Source organism: Anser brachyrhynchus, assembly GCF_964034855.1.
Source record: "Anser brachyrhynchus genome assembly, chromosome: 1".
NCBI lineage: Eukaryota > Metazoa > Chordata > Aves > Anseriformes > Anatidae > Anser > Anser brachyrhynchus.
In genome coordinates, this window is record NC_137694.1 from 134,024,781 (window position 1) to 134,043,233 (window position 18,453).

General features: G+C 37.3%; 1 protein-coding gene across 10 annotated transcripts in view; it reads left to right on the plus strand.

Annotated features, from left to right (window-relative positions):
* MID1 (midline 1) overlaps positions 1-18,453 on the plus strand; it is a 251,404-nt gene that overhangs the window by 216,688 nt on the left and 16,263 nt on the right. For all 10 annotated transcript variants that reach the window (XM_080593000.1, XM_080593006.1, XM_080592998.1 and 7 more), the window contains exons 6-8: positions 2,234-2,361; positions 9,353-9,496; positions 17,326-17,487. In XM_080593000.1, coding sequence (XP_080449126.1) covers positions 2,234-2,361; positions 9,353-9,496; positions 17,326-17,487 — 434 coding nt within the window. The remainder of the gene's footprint in view (positions 1-2,233; positions 2,362-9,352; positions 9,497-17,325; positions 17,488-18,453) is intronic.

Genomic DNA, 18,453 nt, shown 5'->3' on the forward strand with positions numbered 1-18,453 from the left:
TTCCCAGCTGAAGGTGATAGCTAAACTACCACAGAATATATAAGAATATCATGAGTAAAATGCTGAAGGTGAGAATATGGCCTTTTTTCAGTATCCAGTGGAATAAGCACTAGGACAGAAACCTACGGAGATACAAACCTTTTTAACAGACTGCCAGAGAATATTCAGAGAAGCTCCAGTTTTGAACTTGTAAACATGAGCAGTTGCATCATAAATACAGCCACAGGAGAGATGCTCAGAGAACAGAAATGAGACCAGCTGACATATGTGTCCAACCAGATCTAATTCTTGGCTATTACAGATCACTATCGATAATGAGAGGACTGTGAACGACCTGCAAATCAAAAAATCATTCCAAGCAGTGAATAAAAATGAGGGGAAAAAACACCAGGTGCTTGCAGACAAATTACAGATGGAGAAAGAGACTAAATCTGATTAATAAATTATTTCTTACAAGTTCTCTCTTGTTCCCATGTGGTGAGCAATATTTTGTTTGCTTCTAGGCTATGCATGCAACACTCTCACCAGGGTCCTGAACTACCAGAGCTAAAACAGTCTCCTGAAATTATGCTCATTGCATTTCTTCATACTCACATTTCAAAGTAATTTCAGTATAATATTCTCTATTGTAAGCACGACAGGTAACTATGTATAGCAAAGACATTACACACCCTGCAGTGATTTACATCATGCATTATTTACATTGGTTAAATGTATTTATCCTAGAAAATCCCTGTCCAGCCAAGTACAGTGTCCCTTTTGCATTGTTCAAAATAACTGTCCAAAAGGGCCTGGTACAATGGTCTTCTTCATAATAAATGTGTGCTTTATGGAGACATTCAGAGAAGCTCTTCTCCTTGCATAGCTGCTTGCTGGTTTCTTAGCAAGGCCATTGATGATTTTTTGTAGGTGTGTATCAGCCTGGCTTTGCCCTAACACAGGCCCTAAACGAAATGTATGTCTTGTTTCTCTGCTAGATATAGAAACATGATAGCATAACTAACTGCAGGTGAGCTACTGGGGGATGGGAGGAGTGGGTGAAAAAACAACCACAATTTCAAAGAGAAATGATGATGAAAACTGTATAACAAGAATTATTGTCTAGGAAAGCTCCTCAGCTGAGTCTTTGAAAACTGAGCTGAAGACAACAAAATATACAGCTCAGTTTTTGAATTTTCTAATTGTGTTCCTAAAATACTAAATGAGAAATATGAAAACACAGTTCTTAACAAGTGTTTGGCCTGGAGCCTTTTCAGTCTCATCTACAGTGAAATACTCTAATTTGGGAAACTTAATTGAAACAATCAAAATATTTTGACCTGACATGTCACGAATGACAGATAACTGACATACATTGTGCTCATGGTTATCTATTTACCTCCAAAGTGAAACAACAATTTTCTGTTGTATAACACAAGGTTTATTAACCTCTTTGTTGAATTTTCACCTGATCTTTTTTTAAGCATATCCAGTATCCACCTAGCCACTAACAAATATTTTGAGATATCAGGCTGAAAGATCCAAAAAATGAATCCTGCTGCCAGTTTTCCTGTGAAAACTCATCTTTTTATGTTAGTACTCTTGGACAGACAAAAGTGGATGTAGTTTCTGAAATAAGGTAGACAAGGAAATATTTCAGTTTGGAGGAAATGTAAGTATGCACACATGCTTGGCTTTATATTTTTTTCAAAATAAACTGTGCTGACATCTATTGGTTTTATCTCTCTCCTGTGCTTTTTGAAGTTAACAGCAGTGTGCTGTGCTAAACAGCTGAGGAGGTGTGGTGATCTGCACCAAGCCCTGGAGATAGCAGTGTGAAGGAATGCCTCAAGCAAGAAACTACATGGGAAAAAGGGGTTGGGAAAGATGCAACACCTGTCAGGATCACTTAAAACACAAATAAAACTAGTGCTAATGCTACTTTGCTTCAGAGGGTGGCTGGAAAGAAAAATTCAAAGTATATTGTTGCTTAATTAATATTTTGTTAAAAACTTATCTAACACTGCATATTAAGCAAAAGATAAGTAATAATAACAGTTTTTTATGGGAGACTTTACTTCAAAAAGTAAAGGTGGCAGGAGAAATTCCTAACAAACAATATATATAAAATACTTGTAAAAATTTTTGTCAAGCTTTATGAGAAATAACAGTGATCATGATGATTAGATCCTACCTTGATGTAAAAGCTATTGTGTCTTTGGGTGTACTAAAATACTTCTTCTTTTCATTATAGGGTTTCCATGGCAACTGCATCCTCCCAGGTTCTAATTCCTGAAATTAATCTCAATGATACTTTTGATACTTTCGCACTTGATTTTACCAGGGAGAAGAAATTGTTGGAATGCCTTGATTATCTTACAGGTAATTTTCTTCTCAAGATACTACTATATTCCTCATAAAGCAGTAACAATAGGATTTTCTTCATTGCTCTCCCATTTAATCCTAAAGATATTACCTCTAGCAGCCCTAGAGTGCCCCAGGTAGCGTTTGGGATGCATTTCCTCTCATCTCCTTTCCTCACACCCTCCCCACCAGGGTGTGGGTAAGTGTGAGTGATAAACAGTTAAAAGTTGTGGCAGCAGAATGAAATAAAAGAACAGCTGGAGCTCAGCCTGGAGTGGCCCAGAGCACTTCCCCAGGCCAGAGGAAGGAGAGCAGGGGCTGAATCTCATTTCCCAGGAGGCTGCATGAGTTACCCTCTCCCTTAGGGCTGTGCCTTCTTGCTGTGGCAGATTGCAGCCTGGCAACTATCCCATGAGCAACCAGAAGCTATTCAAGCAATCAGCACGGAGGGCTCAGCAAAGAAAAATGTTTTCTCATAGCAGCGTCACTGTGCATTTCCCCCATCACATAACTGGAGGACCTCACTACATTCGAGACTGGGGAGCATGCAGTGTGCTCTGCAGAGCAGAGCTCCAGCTCAGTTAACTGAGAGCTTTGGCCTGTAGACTCCTGCAGCATTAGACCCGTACTGAGTAATGTGCAGTGTCAGAGTATATAGTGACTCACAAAAAGAAACAAATTACTGTAATTTAGGATGTTTTAATTTCAATGCCAGAATTAGAACAATTCATTCCAGTTCAATTGAAAACAGAAGAGACGGGGCGTGGGTTTTCATTTTGCAGACTCTTTAAGCATCTTCTGAGAGCAGTGAGAGTTTGCAATGAAAGAGCATTGTTAGAAAAACACTTCAAAACACAGGGCTGTTCTCTTAGCCCAGGTTGCAGGAAATATACCCATGTAATTTCAGAAGAATGCAAAAGCATGCAGCCTCTTTGTGGTCAAACACAGTATCTTTTGCCATGCAGAGGCCTAGATTCTGTCTTTTCTGCAGGGGAATACTATGGGGTATAAAGGATCAAGTGAATGCTAGAAGTAGCAAGGCTGTCTGCATGCACCCTTGCCTTGTAAATCTGTGAGGTTCTTGCCATATCTGAATAAGCTTTTTTTGTTTTGTTTTGTTTTTTGTTTTTTTCTGCAAGAAATTTCTGTCTCACTGTGTAACTGTTGAATGCAATCAGTGTTTGATGCGTACCTGAGTAAATAATACACAATAAACTGTGGTGAGAGTCACTTACTAGTTTTTATACAGCACCAGTGAAATGTTATGGTATCCGCCTTTCCCTTCACTCCCACTTTCCCCAGAGTTTGCTGGAATTTTGCTATCAAAGTTGAAGGTTCACTGCAAAATTATAAAAAGACAAGGAAATAAAAGGAAGGGCTAGAAAAAGCCACACTCATTTGCCCTTACCTAGGAATCAACCTGAAAATTCACCAGCCTTGGCTTTTCTATAGCCAAAGAGGAATATCCACCTAATGTGGAGGCATGTATGCCATGTCAGCTGACTCTGTTCTGGAGGTGCCTAGTTCTCCCCATTGGCTCCAAACAGGGGCTAGAAAGACTCATTCAAATTTAGATAATTGTGGTTTAGATCTTTGAGGATATACAAGGTAGATTCCATTTAGCAGTTCATTCTCTCACCCCCTAGTCTCACATCACATGTCAATACTATCAGCCTAATTGCTGTGCAATGCAGAAAAGGAAGGATGTATCTGTACCAAAATGAAGGGTAGTCTTGCCACAGTGTTCAATGCCACAAAGATCCTTTCTGTGGTCCATCATGCTGGCTGTGCTCTTCCTGTGCCTTCTTCCTACCTCAACCACAGTTTTGAAAAATTTATTGTACCTGATAGCCAACAAAGAACAGTTTTAGCTGGCTCTGTCTTTGTAATAATTTTCTTCACATTAAGAAATAACGTGGCTGCAATGACAAAGTCCAAAACATGTCTAAAATATCTGAGCATAAAAAGTAACCAATTCAGACTGTTAAAATATATTTATGTAAATATATGTATATATGTAATGTATTGTATATATATTACCCTGAAAGTCAAATGCATTTGATTCTTCTCTATTGTTATTCAGAAACTCTAGAGGAAGATTTATTTCAGCCTTTCAGAGTGTGCAATCTTCATAGATTTTACACTGAACACTGTGTGTCAGAGTGAATTGATCTTTACTTTTATCATGTTTCATTGTTAAGTAAAATAAAGACCATTTGTTAGTCCTAGTGATACATCTGTGTTGCCAATTAAGGGAGAATGCCTATATTATACCTATCATCTGTACTGCTTCTGAAAAAAAAAAAATTCAAAACGTGAATTCCAGCCTCATTCTCTCTACTGTCAGTTGCTTTCAAAGCAAGTGACCTCAGCTCTCTTCTTGAAATTTTCTTCTTCTTTGGTACTCTTCCCCAATGTACTATTTATCAGATCTTCTTCATCCTCCACTTTCCCAACTCCAGTTTTCTGTGTGGCACATTGAAGCTTGCTTCTTTCTTTCCTCCCAAGCTATTGCTTTCACAAATATAAACGTAAATAGGTTGCTCTCATCATTTGCACAGCTGTCTGTCCAAAGCTTCTGCTATCCTAATGAAAATCTCCAATATCTCTTTGAAAGTTTCCAGCTGGACATTGAGATGTCAAGCTCAGCATAGTAAAACAATACCCTTAATCTTCCTCTGACTGTTTCTGCTTTGGTATCTATAGTCTTGATATCTTCTGAAGGTTTTCTTATCTTGCCAGTTGCTCAAGCTTTTCATCTGGAACTGATCTTTTCCTGAACATGTATCTAGCTAGATCCAGGCAATGTCTATGATTTGCAAATTCCCTGCACAATACTGTTGACATAAGAACATTTTTATCCATTGTGAATCAAAAATACTTGTCTTAAGTTTTAATACTATGAAATCAATTGCAGCAACATCTATTCTTTGAACTTGCAGTCTTCCCTGCTTCAGAAATCCCATATGAAATAATGATACATTTTCTTCATCCATCACTAGCTATGTCTGCGCTAAGAAATATGCATTGTCTAGTGTATGCCAGGATGTTTTTTCACATGAAAATGACTTCATTCTGGAAACCTTTTGCAACCTGTCTCTCTTCCTAAATTGCTTTCACTATTAAAAGATCAAAGCCCTTCCAGAACCAGCCCAGTCTTGAGCTTTGGATATAATCTCTTCTCATTCAGTTGCTCTTGGAGAGTTCTACCCAAAGACTATGTATACGTAGTTGCATGACTGACTTCTTGATGCCAACTCGTGCATGACATGCTATTAACACATTTAGTATGGACCCACATCTGATGTGATTTTGCCTTTCGAGTTCCTTCATGTTGTTTCAGTCTGGTATCATGATACAACAGGAAGCCAGTAATTAACTGTTGAGAGTTTCAGAGGAGCTTCCTCAACTCCCTCATGTTCATATTCAGCCATATTAATATTTCTATTATCAGAGCAACCTGACTTAGTGGAACCCCACGTCAGGGGGGGTTGGAACTAGATGATCTTTACAGTCTCTTCTAATCCAAACCATTCTATGATTCTATGATTCTGGCACCATTAAGTCAAAGAGATGGCTTAGGTATTTGCCTTTTCCTTAGTATCAAAATCAGTAAGAAAACCTTACAAAGTCGATCACCCAATTCCAGGGAAGGTGGACACCAAGCAAACAAAAGGAAGTTGGTGTGGTTTTGATCAACCTCCGTGACCTTGCACTGAAAGGATTTAGAAATAGTTGCCCAGGAACCACTGCATTCATACTGGGACTTGCCAATGAGAAGGGGCAGTTTTCCTAAACTGCCTCTCAGGTGTTTGGACCAAGTGAGTCTTTCAGCCTACTTCAGGTCAAAAGCCACACAGATGACATTGAACTGAAGGTGGGTTAGACCAACCTGATTGACTTTGCTCTGAAATGGAGTAAACATGCTCACAAGGTCAGTTATTTCTAGGATCAAATTTAAAGAACTGCTTTTTGGATATTTGTGATTACCTTTCAGACACTTCAGATGTGGTCCCTGACTATTTCAGGCATGGTTCCTGACGGTCTAAGGGTATCTGCTCAGTTTTGACTTGAAGTCAGACAACTGAACTAAAGCAGCCTTAAGCAATGATTTTCATTTGTCAGAACGTTGATTCGGGAATGTAGGTGGATGAAAGTCAGAGCAAAAGAAGCAGTTACCACTCCCAGATGTTTGCTCTGGTACTCTTGTGGAGACTGCCACTCTATGACCAAGGAGAACTGCAGATGTTAGAAAGCAATTCCTGAAACTGCTGTAGCTTTCTTTGTGCCCTGCAAAGTCTGCTGCCGCTGATTTCAGGTTTCCCTGCTGTTCAGGGCTGTAAATTTGGGTGGTTTCTAGAGCTGCTTCACTTTTTTTTTTCATTTCTTCCTGACATTGTGTGGCAGTTTGTAGACAGGAGGCTGCAAATAGCTGAGGGCATTAATTGCATCAGCTGTCAAACTTCAGACTTGTTATGGTTGTGAATCAGTACTGTGTCCTCACTCTGAAAAGCACTGGAAGTGCTTAGGGACAATCACTGCTTTTGGAGCAGAGTATGAGGCTGTACAACTTGTAGTATTAAGACTACGCAGAACTGACTAGGACTCTTCTTCCTCTGCTGTTGTAGAAGCATGTTGGGCTTCCCTTTCCTGAGCAGCGATGAAGCCCTAGTCAAGGCTGTGAGGGAGGGTGCTTCAGATTGCTCTGGGCTTTCTGTAGAGCTTTCCTGGTGGCATGTGAACTCTCTAGCAGTACTAGTAAATGTGATGGTGAAGATAATTGATTAAAGTTTAAATCTTTAATTGCTTTCTGGACTTCTACTCTCCAAAGAAATATGTCTTGCAGGGTGATAAACTTTGCAGTCAGACTTCTACATTATTTCAGAAGTCTTAAGATTAACTGTTTGCATGCAAACTTCCCTGTCAGTCTTCAGGAGAAGCAGGTATATTTTGTTTTATTCTGAAAGGTTTTTGAAATGAGTGCTGCTGGAGAGCTGTTTCATGCAATGCAGTCTCAGGCAGGTGTGGGTTAGTCACAAGAGCCAGGGAGCCAGGGAAATGATGTCCTGCTCAGGTCAAATCTCTCATTCTCTCTCATTCTCTCTCTCTCTCTCTCTCTCTCTCTCTCTCTCTCTCTTTTTCTGTCATCCTGGTTGTGTGAAAGCCTGTAAATCTTCTATAAGACCAGCCAGGTGTGCATATAAAGAGAGCATCAAGGCTGTCATTTTCAAAGGAGTTGAAGAGACTTAGGTGCTATTGAAATGCAGTCTACAGTTCATTAAACACTCAGTAATTGTTGTGTTCCATTAAGTTAATATTTATTATCTGTGTTGTAGTAATAACAGGTACATTCTCAAGTAAAGGTTTTTGCTCTGTTATGTGCAGAAGGAGATTGAAGACTTTAGTTGAATATTAACACACTTGCCTTTCAAGGAGTGTTTTTTTTTCTCCCTTTTGTTTATATACCCCTCCTGAGATGACTGTTCTTATTTTAGTTCATTTCTCTCTCTTTCTTTATTAATATCCATCTGTCCCAAGGGTTTTTCTGCTGAGAAAAAAAAAAAAAAAAGTCACTGGTAAGCTTCCGTGCTACAATATTTAGAGCATCACAAATCATGGTCATATCATGAAACACATTTGAACATTTCCTTATGCGCCTTGTTTGAAAGAGGCTGCTTGGAAATGCGTCTGCACTTTAATCCTTGGGAACATACATCAGAAAACCAGGAATATGAACTATGAAAATTCTTAGTGGAAAGTAAAAGGGATGTTTTATATGTATAAACAGAAGCTGTTGCAAAAGGAAAAGGAAAGGTGGAATTCCTTCAGAATTATTTGTGATTAACATAAGTTAAAGAACTGACAGCCAAAATACCATTCAGATTTGCCTTCCTTTTCCTTTAACTTAGGCATATTGTAATTGTTTCAGCTTGAGTGCCCTCCTTCCTCACTCTGTGACAGCTGGGAGGAACGCTATTAAGTACAAGAATTATTTTTTTTGCGTGATGGTGGCATGTAGGGAAGATGATTAGGAATTAGGCTCCCACTGAGACAAGCAAGCAGGAAGGCCCAAAGAAAGACTCATTTGTTTCTTATTTCATTTTTTATCTTTATAGAAAAATCAAATAAGGAAAATTTTGACCTAAGAAGTTTGCTTCAAGTTTTATTTTTCAAATAGCTCTTTAAATCAAAAGTGTGTATTAATGCGGAAGAAGACTGCATAGCTTGCCGCACATAGAAACTGTAGCAATCTTGCTTGTTGATTTGGAAAAAAAAAAAAAAGACAATTTTTTATTAAAATTTTTGGGTTGTCTTCTAGAATTATTTAATTAGCTATGATATTGAATTTTAGGTTGCAAAAGTCCTACAGCCATGATGTTATAAGAACTCTTTACATAAAACTGAAAAAGTAAGTTGTATAGCCAACAGAAATTATATGCATCTATATTAAAAAGGATAGTTAAGAATAAATTTGAATGAACTTGGAGAGAGAAGATTGAGCATGAAAGAAAGAGTGTTTAGAGGCTTCCCCAAAGTTATATTTCTTAGATACCACTTATGCTAATCTCTGTTAAGATAAGCTAGGCAAACACTGCTTTCAAGTCAATAGTGAAGAGTATTGACTTTCCCTATTGATAGGGATCCATGAAACTTTGATAATTTTAACGTGATGATCGGAAACAAACCTAGCAAACTAGCATATCAGTAGTACCCACTCAGTCACAGTTTAACATGACCACCAACACATAATTTTTGCTAGGTTGTCTGAAACTAAATTTTCTTTAATACAAAACATTTTCAAAATCTGGAGCTCTTAGGTGGTTATATTAATAGTAAGAATTCCTTAGCAACAATTTAATAGCAATCTAATTCTAATTAGTAAAAAATTAGTTGTAAAGTCTGTTGGTCAGTAGGACTGCAAACTCATACATCAAATGCATGCCCAAATCTCAGGTAAGAAGGGAAATACTTTACTGTGTTGGTAAGCCTCCTCTGTTGTATCTGACAGCTCCCAACTCTCCCACCATTCGAGAAGAGCTCTGTACAGCTTCTTATGATACTATTACTGTCCACTGGACATCGGATGATGAATTCAGCGTGGTCTCTTACGAGCTGCAGTACACCATCTTCACTGGACAAGCTAATGTTGTTAGTAAGTAAAAATCTTCTCATTTCTAGTTCTGTTTCCTTATGGTTTCACTGCAAATTAAGTTCTTTCACATGTAAAGGTACTCGTATGTCAGGAACAAAAGAAAAACATATTTTCTAGGAAGATTTAAAGCCAATATTTTAAATCCAAAGCAACAGCCAGCACATGTTCCCAGTGGCACATGTATTAGTCCATATTTACAGGAATCGTCTCTTGCATCGTAGAGCCCTTGTTGCAGATGTAGCCTCAGGGATGAAAACTTCAGTTCCATTGTCCAGGATAGTCAGACACTTGGGACCCTTGGTTGAACTAGCTGTTAACTAGTGCTGCAGCCTCCTTGTTATTTATGACATGCCCCTTGACAACTGGGCCTTTGTCAAAAATACACATTAAGTATTCTCTCTGATTTTTACTGTCTGCAAGGACACAGAAGAGAGGTCTCACTTTGTATACTGCAGACTAGGGCAGCAGACATCAGTGGAACAATGATCAGTATGGTAACATTGTTTGATTTGCAATGAGATTAGCTACCATTGTTTCATATTTTGTATTATCACACTTTTTTATTAAATACGCACACAGTTTTGACTCTGTGAATTTCCTGAAAGAACAAATTTACATATTATTCCTTGGATTGTTTTGTTGTTACATAGCTAGTTTTCTGACAAAATGCTCCAAAATTGTCTAATCTTTGGCTAGGCAGTCAGCACTTCTGGGTTCAGTGGATAGTGCTATCATTGACTTAGTGTGCTTTTGGATAAGTCATTTAACTTCATCCTGATCCCTATATGTTTAATAGGAATGCTACTATCTGACGTATAGTGGCTTTATGAAACTGCAGGAGACTGAAAGGAACCAAATCAGTCAAAAGGCGGGGTTTGTTCAGTCAATACAGATTTAAATTGTGAAAGTCATTGTCACAAAGGGTTGTTGATTAAAAGTTTAAGTTGAAGAGATGACTGGAGAGATTATGCTAGAAAAATCCAATGAAAACAATGAAGTGTAGAGACTTCCTCCTGGCTCAGGAAGTCCCAGAGCTGTATGGTATTGGAGCCTGGGAGAGCACAGTGAGAAATGATCACTGTGTGCTTTCCCTGTCAGTTAACATCTTCCTGGGCACTGGCTTTTGTCCACCATCAAAAACCCTAGCCACACACTGAACTAGATAGGCTTAGCTCTAGATAGGCTTCCACCCCAATGTGGAAGTGATTTTGTTCTTATAAAATTTGTTTTGAGATTTTTTAATGAAAGTCAGTGCTATAGACATGTTTACATACTTTATATCAGTGGAAAAATTGTATGGTCTCTGTCAAGTCTCAGGACTAAGACAAACTTGTGCTGACTCCACTGCTGCTGTGAGCACCTAATTTTCTCCATCACTAAAGTAGAGTTAGTTTTCCAAGCCATCTGAAAGGATATCTGAGGATTCATGTGCAAGTGTTTTAGCACCATTTCGACGCAGCATATTATGAATATATTATGGTATTCAGGATTGACCAAAAAATAAATTGGACCTTTGAAAATTTAATTCATGTTTTGTTGAAACCTCCATTTAGTATCTCACTAGATAGCCTAATTTTGGGCAACACATGATAAAACTCTAGAATACTGGAAAAAAAAAAACACAAACAATTAAATTCAATACATGCTTCTACATCTGAGCAAGTTAGCTACCAAAAGTTTAATAGTAATTTGGAACAAATTGGAGCCAGGTATATAAGGAAAGAAAAGTTTCCCTGGTTTCCACTATTAAGCAGACAGGACTCAATAACTTAATGCAGTGTATTGCTCATTTTCTGATCCATTTTTGTCTCTGACTTTATGCTAGAAGGCTTTATAAAAGTCAGTTATTGCTACTACATATGAATATGGCAATAGTAAAGTTTGCCATTTCCACACTTTTATGACATGGGATTTTACTTTTTGCTTACTGGTGAATAAATAACAAGGCATTTCATTTTGAGACTGTATTGTAGTTTTCCCATGTGGAGGTGAAAGCTTTGATCTGCAAAACAATCAATTAGTTTTCTTTCAGAGATGCAATATGATAATTTGGGGTATGGCATGAAGTACTCAGTGTGCAATCTGAACTTTCATTCTATCACTTTGCAAAAAATGGTGCCATTAAAAGTTTGAAGAGAAAAGAAATGAACACTGTAAGAAACTTTGTTTATAAAATCTTCTTAAGATCTGAAATGGAAGAAGAAAGAAATGGAAAAATTGGCCCAAATATTTATTTGTTTGTTTGTTTGTTTAACTGCAGCTAGCTCTTACATAAATATCCTGGCTATTACTTTCAATTTCATTGAAAGTTATAATTTAATCCAAATCAAATACAAACTTATGAAAGTGAAGTATAAATGGAAGGTTTTTCTAAATGTTGTCAGGCTTTCTTTATCTCATTATTTGATGAGGAATTTTATACCTCCAATGGAAGAGTTTTACCCTTCTGAATCTAATAGAGCTGCTACAGGTCTACCCAAATTTCTGATACATAGGACTCTCCCAGTTCATTCCAGCTTCCACTGGTAATGGAGCTTTGCCCACTGACATCATGATTTTACTCATGACTGGATATTTCTTCACTTTGTTGGATTATATCCTCTGTCTGGTATGAGGGTCCTTACTTTTATAGATGATTTTCCAAGATCGTCCCTAGAATATTGGAGTGTACTATAATAGTGTGGAATAACACAGAGAGCTCTTTTCACTGTAAGTGGAATTAGACTTTGTACTGCAGCCTTGATGTTTTGATGAACTGGAGCTGTGGTGGTTTGTTTTTTTTTTTTTCTTTTTTTTTGTTTTAATCCTATTTTAATGGAATAGAATTTAGATTAGCACAAATTTATTTCTGTCATTGACATGCTGTTGCACATATATTTTTTCAATTGCTCTGTCATATCCCCGAAAGTTTCCATTGCTATTGTGTGTTACCTGTAGCAGGTAAAGTAAATAGGTTCATAGGTCATCTTCAGGTCTGTGTTACTGTAGCTATGGATTAGTTGGGAGGAAATAGCTAAAAAACCAACAAGCTTTTTTCCCTTGAGGCAATAGGAATCACTTTGCGTACAAACCCACCTACCATGCTAATGGAGGTTGTTATTTTGGAATCTGTTTCTTAAAACCACGTAGTCAGACTGACTGAACTTTCCACTCCAGAACATTTCCTCCACCAGAGGCATATATCATTCAGAGATTGCTAAGAATTCAGTAACAAAAACAAACAATGCTAAGTTTTTCTACTGTATTTTCTTTCCAACATAATCAACTATATTCTTTTTTATTAACTGAAATATTGGGAAGTTAACATTTGATGGAAAAGGTCCAGCTAGAGTATTTCATTTTGAATCCTATTTCATACAGGAAAGATTATTTCCAAATGTGGCCAAACTGCTTGCTATTAAATGCTTGGCAACACTGTTCTGTGTGTAAGAGCAATACAGTACTTTAAATTAAACAGACTTTTGCTAAAGAAGTTGTTCCCAGAGCTATACCATTCATGCATTTGCATTTCTGAGAGGCAGCTAATCATCTGCAATCTGAATGTTGTAAAGGCTTTCAAATTTGTCACTAGCTACCTAGCAATATAATTTCATTATCTCATTCCAATAAATGTTGAATTATTTTTTGTTTGATTTTTTTTTCATGGAATTTCTTTAGTGTGCTTCAGGAAGGTTAAAATTTAAACACAGCTTTTTACTAGCTGCAACACAAGATGTCTTCATGGAAAACACATGAGACTCTCTTCAAGACACAAAGGAGTAAACAATTCTCTTTCCCATTAAATGGAATTTATGTTAGTTACATTGGCAAAATAGTACAATTAACTGTGTTAAGAATAGAGTGTATTGTCAGAACTTTACCTGTGTTTTGTGATTACTTTTCCTATGAGATAGGATAAAATTTTGTAGACATAATTGTCCTAAGACAATTAGGACCTCATGCTTCCCTGAAAAACCGTGGGTTAATGATCACCAATGAGTTTTGGAATAGTCTATCTTTTGTCTCTTTCTAGAAGCTTTAATTTATTAAAAAACAGATTTCTTATAATTTTCAGAATGATACTGAGGTTTTCAGCAAGTATCTTTTAATGACACAAAAGCAAGGTTAGGATAAAATGAAGAAAACTGCCTATTAACAAGTATTAAAAGAGTGTTTGTTGTTTAAGAACAAAAAAAAAAAAAAAAGCTATGTGTTTTGCAGAACTGCATATATTTTTTTTCATTCACGTGGGAATGCAAGGTGGTGTAGAAAGTTATCTGTTGCCTTCACCTACTGTATTTATTCTAACAATTTGAATTGGTAATTATTTAAATAAAGCATTTAAAAATAATTAAAATACTCAAGAGATTAAATAACCTTCCTATGACTTTTGTGCTCCTGCTTTTCAAGAAGATATATTTTATTAAAATCTACCAGTGTAAATTTTGGGAGGATTTACACCTTGGGATTTTTCCCATCTGTTCTTTCAAGTGCATCAACAGCCAACACCAGGGAAACAGCTTTACAAATTATTACCTCCAGATTCTGAGAAACTTGTTTTGAAAACTCACACATCCTGTATGGACATCACTGTGCTCACTGCACCATTCCAGGATGTAATTTAAATTCCCTACATTTTTGTAGGCTACACTTTAAAAATACATTGTTTTACCACCTGCATAACCCTGTAAAAAGCCCTGAGTTTTTGAAACAAGAAACCTGAATGTAGCCTGGATTAGGAGTGGCTACAATACCAGACCTTTAGTTTTTGCTGCTGCAGCAGTGAGAAGATATGTACTTTTCCCCTGTAACCTGCTGCCACTGGCAGGGAGCTGAGAGGGCTAGTTACCCCCAGATGCCCACGTTACCAGGCTGCTTGCTCATTTCCCTGATCATTCTTAGTTATCTTCTTTTGTATTCTGAGAAGAAAGGTTGTTCTGCTAGGGTAGAACTAGAGACAAAATGTTTTGATATAGTGACAAAATATTCTTTCATACCTAAAAGCTTACCTTTGCTGTTACTAGTTACTGTTCTTCATTCTGAAAGATTTTGCACTTGGAATATCAATATCATCAAAATTTCATTACCAAAATTTTGAATCAAATTTCAGTTTGAACCTTGTCATCAAGATCACAGTCAGGAAACACATGGAGACACTGGTGTGGAGGCATGTGCAGAGCTTGCTGAACAGCAAGGTTTATCGAGCAAAGTAACCAAGTTAGTCACAGCATCCAGCATTTATTGAACACCAGTAGTCTGGGATGCTTAAGACAGGAAGGACAAAGGAGAGAAACCCAATGTATCTTGTATCATCAAAGAAGATAGAGCCTTCTGCTAGAAGATGAATTAGGTGAAGCAGACACTTCCCATCTCTCTCTTCTGACTGTGTATAGAGTTTAGTTTAGGTAAGGTCCTAACTCAGGAGCTCCTCTTTGTTCAGTGCTAGGTGGGGTGAATGCCTGTGAGCATTTTGCCAGTAGCCCCCAGCAGCAAGTGTTTTAGCAACACCTAAAAAGATTGAGGTTGTGCCTGTACACAGGAATCCAAATTAACTATTAACTAGATCTTTTAATAATAACAATAATTTACTCTGTGTAAGTATCTACAGAGTACTGAGTATTGGGTATGTGTGAGTCCACCTGGGAGGACAAGAGAGAGTGGCAAAGAGACTCATAGCAACACATCTGTACTTTTACAGTCCTTCATATACCTATATAAATTCAAGTTTTATTTGTTAAGGACTTTGTTAAGGACTGACCAGCCTCTGGAGGGTAACAGCAAAAGTGTAAGATTGAAAAATGTGCCCTTTAGAGAGTTTTACTGATTGATACAACTCTATTTGCTAGATGATTTAGCAGAAACCTGGGCACTTCTTTGTCTGCATGAGGGGTTTTTTTATATATGGTCTATTTATACCATAGACCACAGCTTTCAAAGTGTGTGGACATGGAAGAAGCAGGCACTTCCAGAACTACTGCCTGGATTCATCCCATTTACAGACTTACAGATGTTATTTGATAACCGATCAGAGGCAGCTGAGTAAGGGATTCCTTAGTCATACTGGTCTCCGTCTGAATCCAGTGCTTTATTTTGCTTTATTTTAGCTTAACATTTATTGTGCAATAGCACCAATGAGCCAGGTAAATGTTCTCGATGTAAAATCAATGCGGTAGTTCAGCTACAGAAAGAGTGTACCTGTAATACTTGTGCTGAATTTTTACTGGGAAAAGTAGTCTTTGAAATATTTTTTGCCAGGATGCTGCTACTTTTATTTCCTTTCTTCCTATTCCCTACCTCTCAAGGATGCTATGTAATATGAGAGAAATCTGAGACAAACACTGCATAATTTTTAGATTGAAGTTTGAATTTTAAATTCTATTCCTAATGCTCTTTTATTATGAAAAGTATATCCTAAATTAAGAAGGAGTCTTCTGGTATGGCTATGAATTCTCTATGAGACTATAAACCTCTTTCACAGGTCATTTTCTTTAAAGTTTTGTGCCTAGTAACCTTTTATTTTTTTTTTCTTTAAGTAAGGGTTTTATATTGGTTAATATTTATGCTAAAAGTACTACGGGCTTCTAAGAAGATTCTCTCCACTAGTACTTATTGGTTTTCTGGTAAAACATGAGTTAGAAGCTGAAAGCTAGCTTAATAGCACATTAGCATTGGTAACTTTTTCTATGCCCAGTCAAGGAAAAAATCACAGAATCACAGAATGTTAGGGATTGGAAAGGACCTTGAAAGATCATCTAGTCCAATCAAGAAGTCTGTAAGATCAAGAAGTCTGTAAGTTTCCATCCAGTCGAGAATTTTTCATTTAGGTTTTTCAGCCTTACTAATACACATGCATGCTTATACTTTAATCTGTGTTTATCTTTTTCTAGCTGTATAACTATAAAAAGTTGTGAACATATATATATATATTGCAAATGTAAACTTTCTTATTTATATAAACACTTAAAACAAAAGAGTTATCAGACTGAGGATCCATTAGACTGGGAGCTGTTACAAATGTACAGTGGGTGCTATGGGTGATTCACTGATGTTGCAGTTATTTCACAGAAATGGAAAGATTTATGCAATTAAATAAGTTCATTTTAATGGATTATGCTCATATTTTGCAGATTATATTGCTTCTACCCTATTTTACTTATTTCCTACATGTTATACTTCTGTGGTAGTCATCAAATGTACCCCAAAATAGTTTGTAACTAGAAAATTATGTAGCTCTTCCCCAGATGACATCTAACCATGAGGGCATAAATCAAAAAGTTACATCTATTAAACATCCTGTTTAATTTACATCCTGGCAAATTTTGGAATGTAGAAGCTGAAGCTTGCTCTGGAGCCCACCCTTCACCCTGTTTGGCCTCCCACAATTTGCTTCAGGTCCTGAAGAAAACATACCCAATGACTGTCGGCAAAGGTGGCTCCATAAGACTCTGAGCATTACTGCTTATGTTAGTTTTTTGAGGCTTACACTGAGTTCATTAATCTAAAAAGTAGATTGATGGGATCTCCATAATCCTCTGGCCCTTAAGCAATAAAGAATTCGTTGTGTTGGGATATGAAAATTCCCAGATTGCTCATGCCTTCACTGAGTCATTTCTTACATGTCCAATTTTTATGGTTGACTTCATATAGCAAGAAGTTAAAAGGTACCCTGGCTGAGGGCTGGTGAAATGAGTTAGTGCAATTAAGTGGAGACTTAGTGAATGTAACAGCACTTTAAAAGGTATAGAAGCCCTTTTCTTATCGGTGGTTTGGTGCTCAGGAGTACTCTAAATGTTCCACTGTTACAAAGTGTTTAGTATGTTATGACTAATGTGCTTGGTTTGAAATTGCAGGTTTATGTAACTCAGCCGACAGCTGGATGATTGTTCCCAATATCAAACAAAACCACTACACCGTGCATGGGTTGCAGAGTGGCACTAAGTACATCTTCATTGTTAAGGCCATTAATCAGGCTGGCAGCAGAAACAGTGAGCCCGGCAAGCTCAAGACAAACAGTGAGTAACGTGAAATCCAGCACACACACACTCTTCTCCTTTCTTGCCTTCCTTTTTAGGTTTGGTTTTTGAAAGATACAAGACTGCAGAGCAGATTAACCTGTTTAAAGTGCTTCCCACAGTGAAAGTCACTTATTTAACTCAATTTAAGATTACCGGAGTCTTCAGTAGTGCAGAAATTACTTTTTATCATAAGAAGCATCTGTACTTTGGTCACTGGAAATATCGTTTAGGAACCAAGCCATCACATGTGAAATGCTTGAAAATGGTCTTTTGTGGTTTTGTTTAATGTCCTCTTTTCCTCTTTTTCCTATTCTTTTTCCTCTACAAAGTAAAAACATTTTATGTTTGCAACAAGACATTTTATTTTTGTATTGTGTTCATAAGATGCTAGTTTAATTTTGTTCTCCAAGATGATCTCTTTCTTAGGACACTAGAAAACTTCCTTAGCTCCATCCCTCTCAGTTTTTATGGAGTTCAACAAGGTAGTAGATTAGTCAGAGATCCCACTTCAAAAAATAAAATAAACAATGGTTACACAAATTATTAGCAGATGTAGTATAGCAATTTTAAGATGGGTTTTCAGTCTTTTTCTTGTGTCCCAGCCAATCCCTCAGTCCTGTAGTCATCATGAACAACTTTGAGCTCTGGAATGGGAACACTGGGATTTGTGCACTCTCTGAAACCTGCTTATTGAGGGGGAGAGTGTTCAAAGAGGGGTGATATTGAGTGTTGCAAGAAAGGGGCCACAGGGTTTGGCACATACCAGCTCGGGGGCTTCTTCTGGCTTGCACTCCTGTGTAAAAGCTACTCATATAAACCATACATCTGCTACCAAGAATCTGATAACCTACAAGGAAATGCAGTACCAGAAGACCCACTTGGAAATGGCAACCCTTCATCCTGTTGTCTTTTTGTGACTCAGTGTGGTGCAAAAGCAACCTCTCAGGTGACTAAGAAATGATG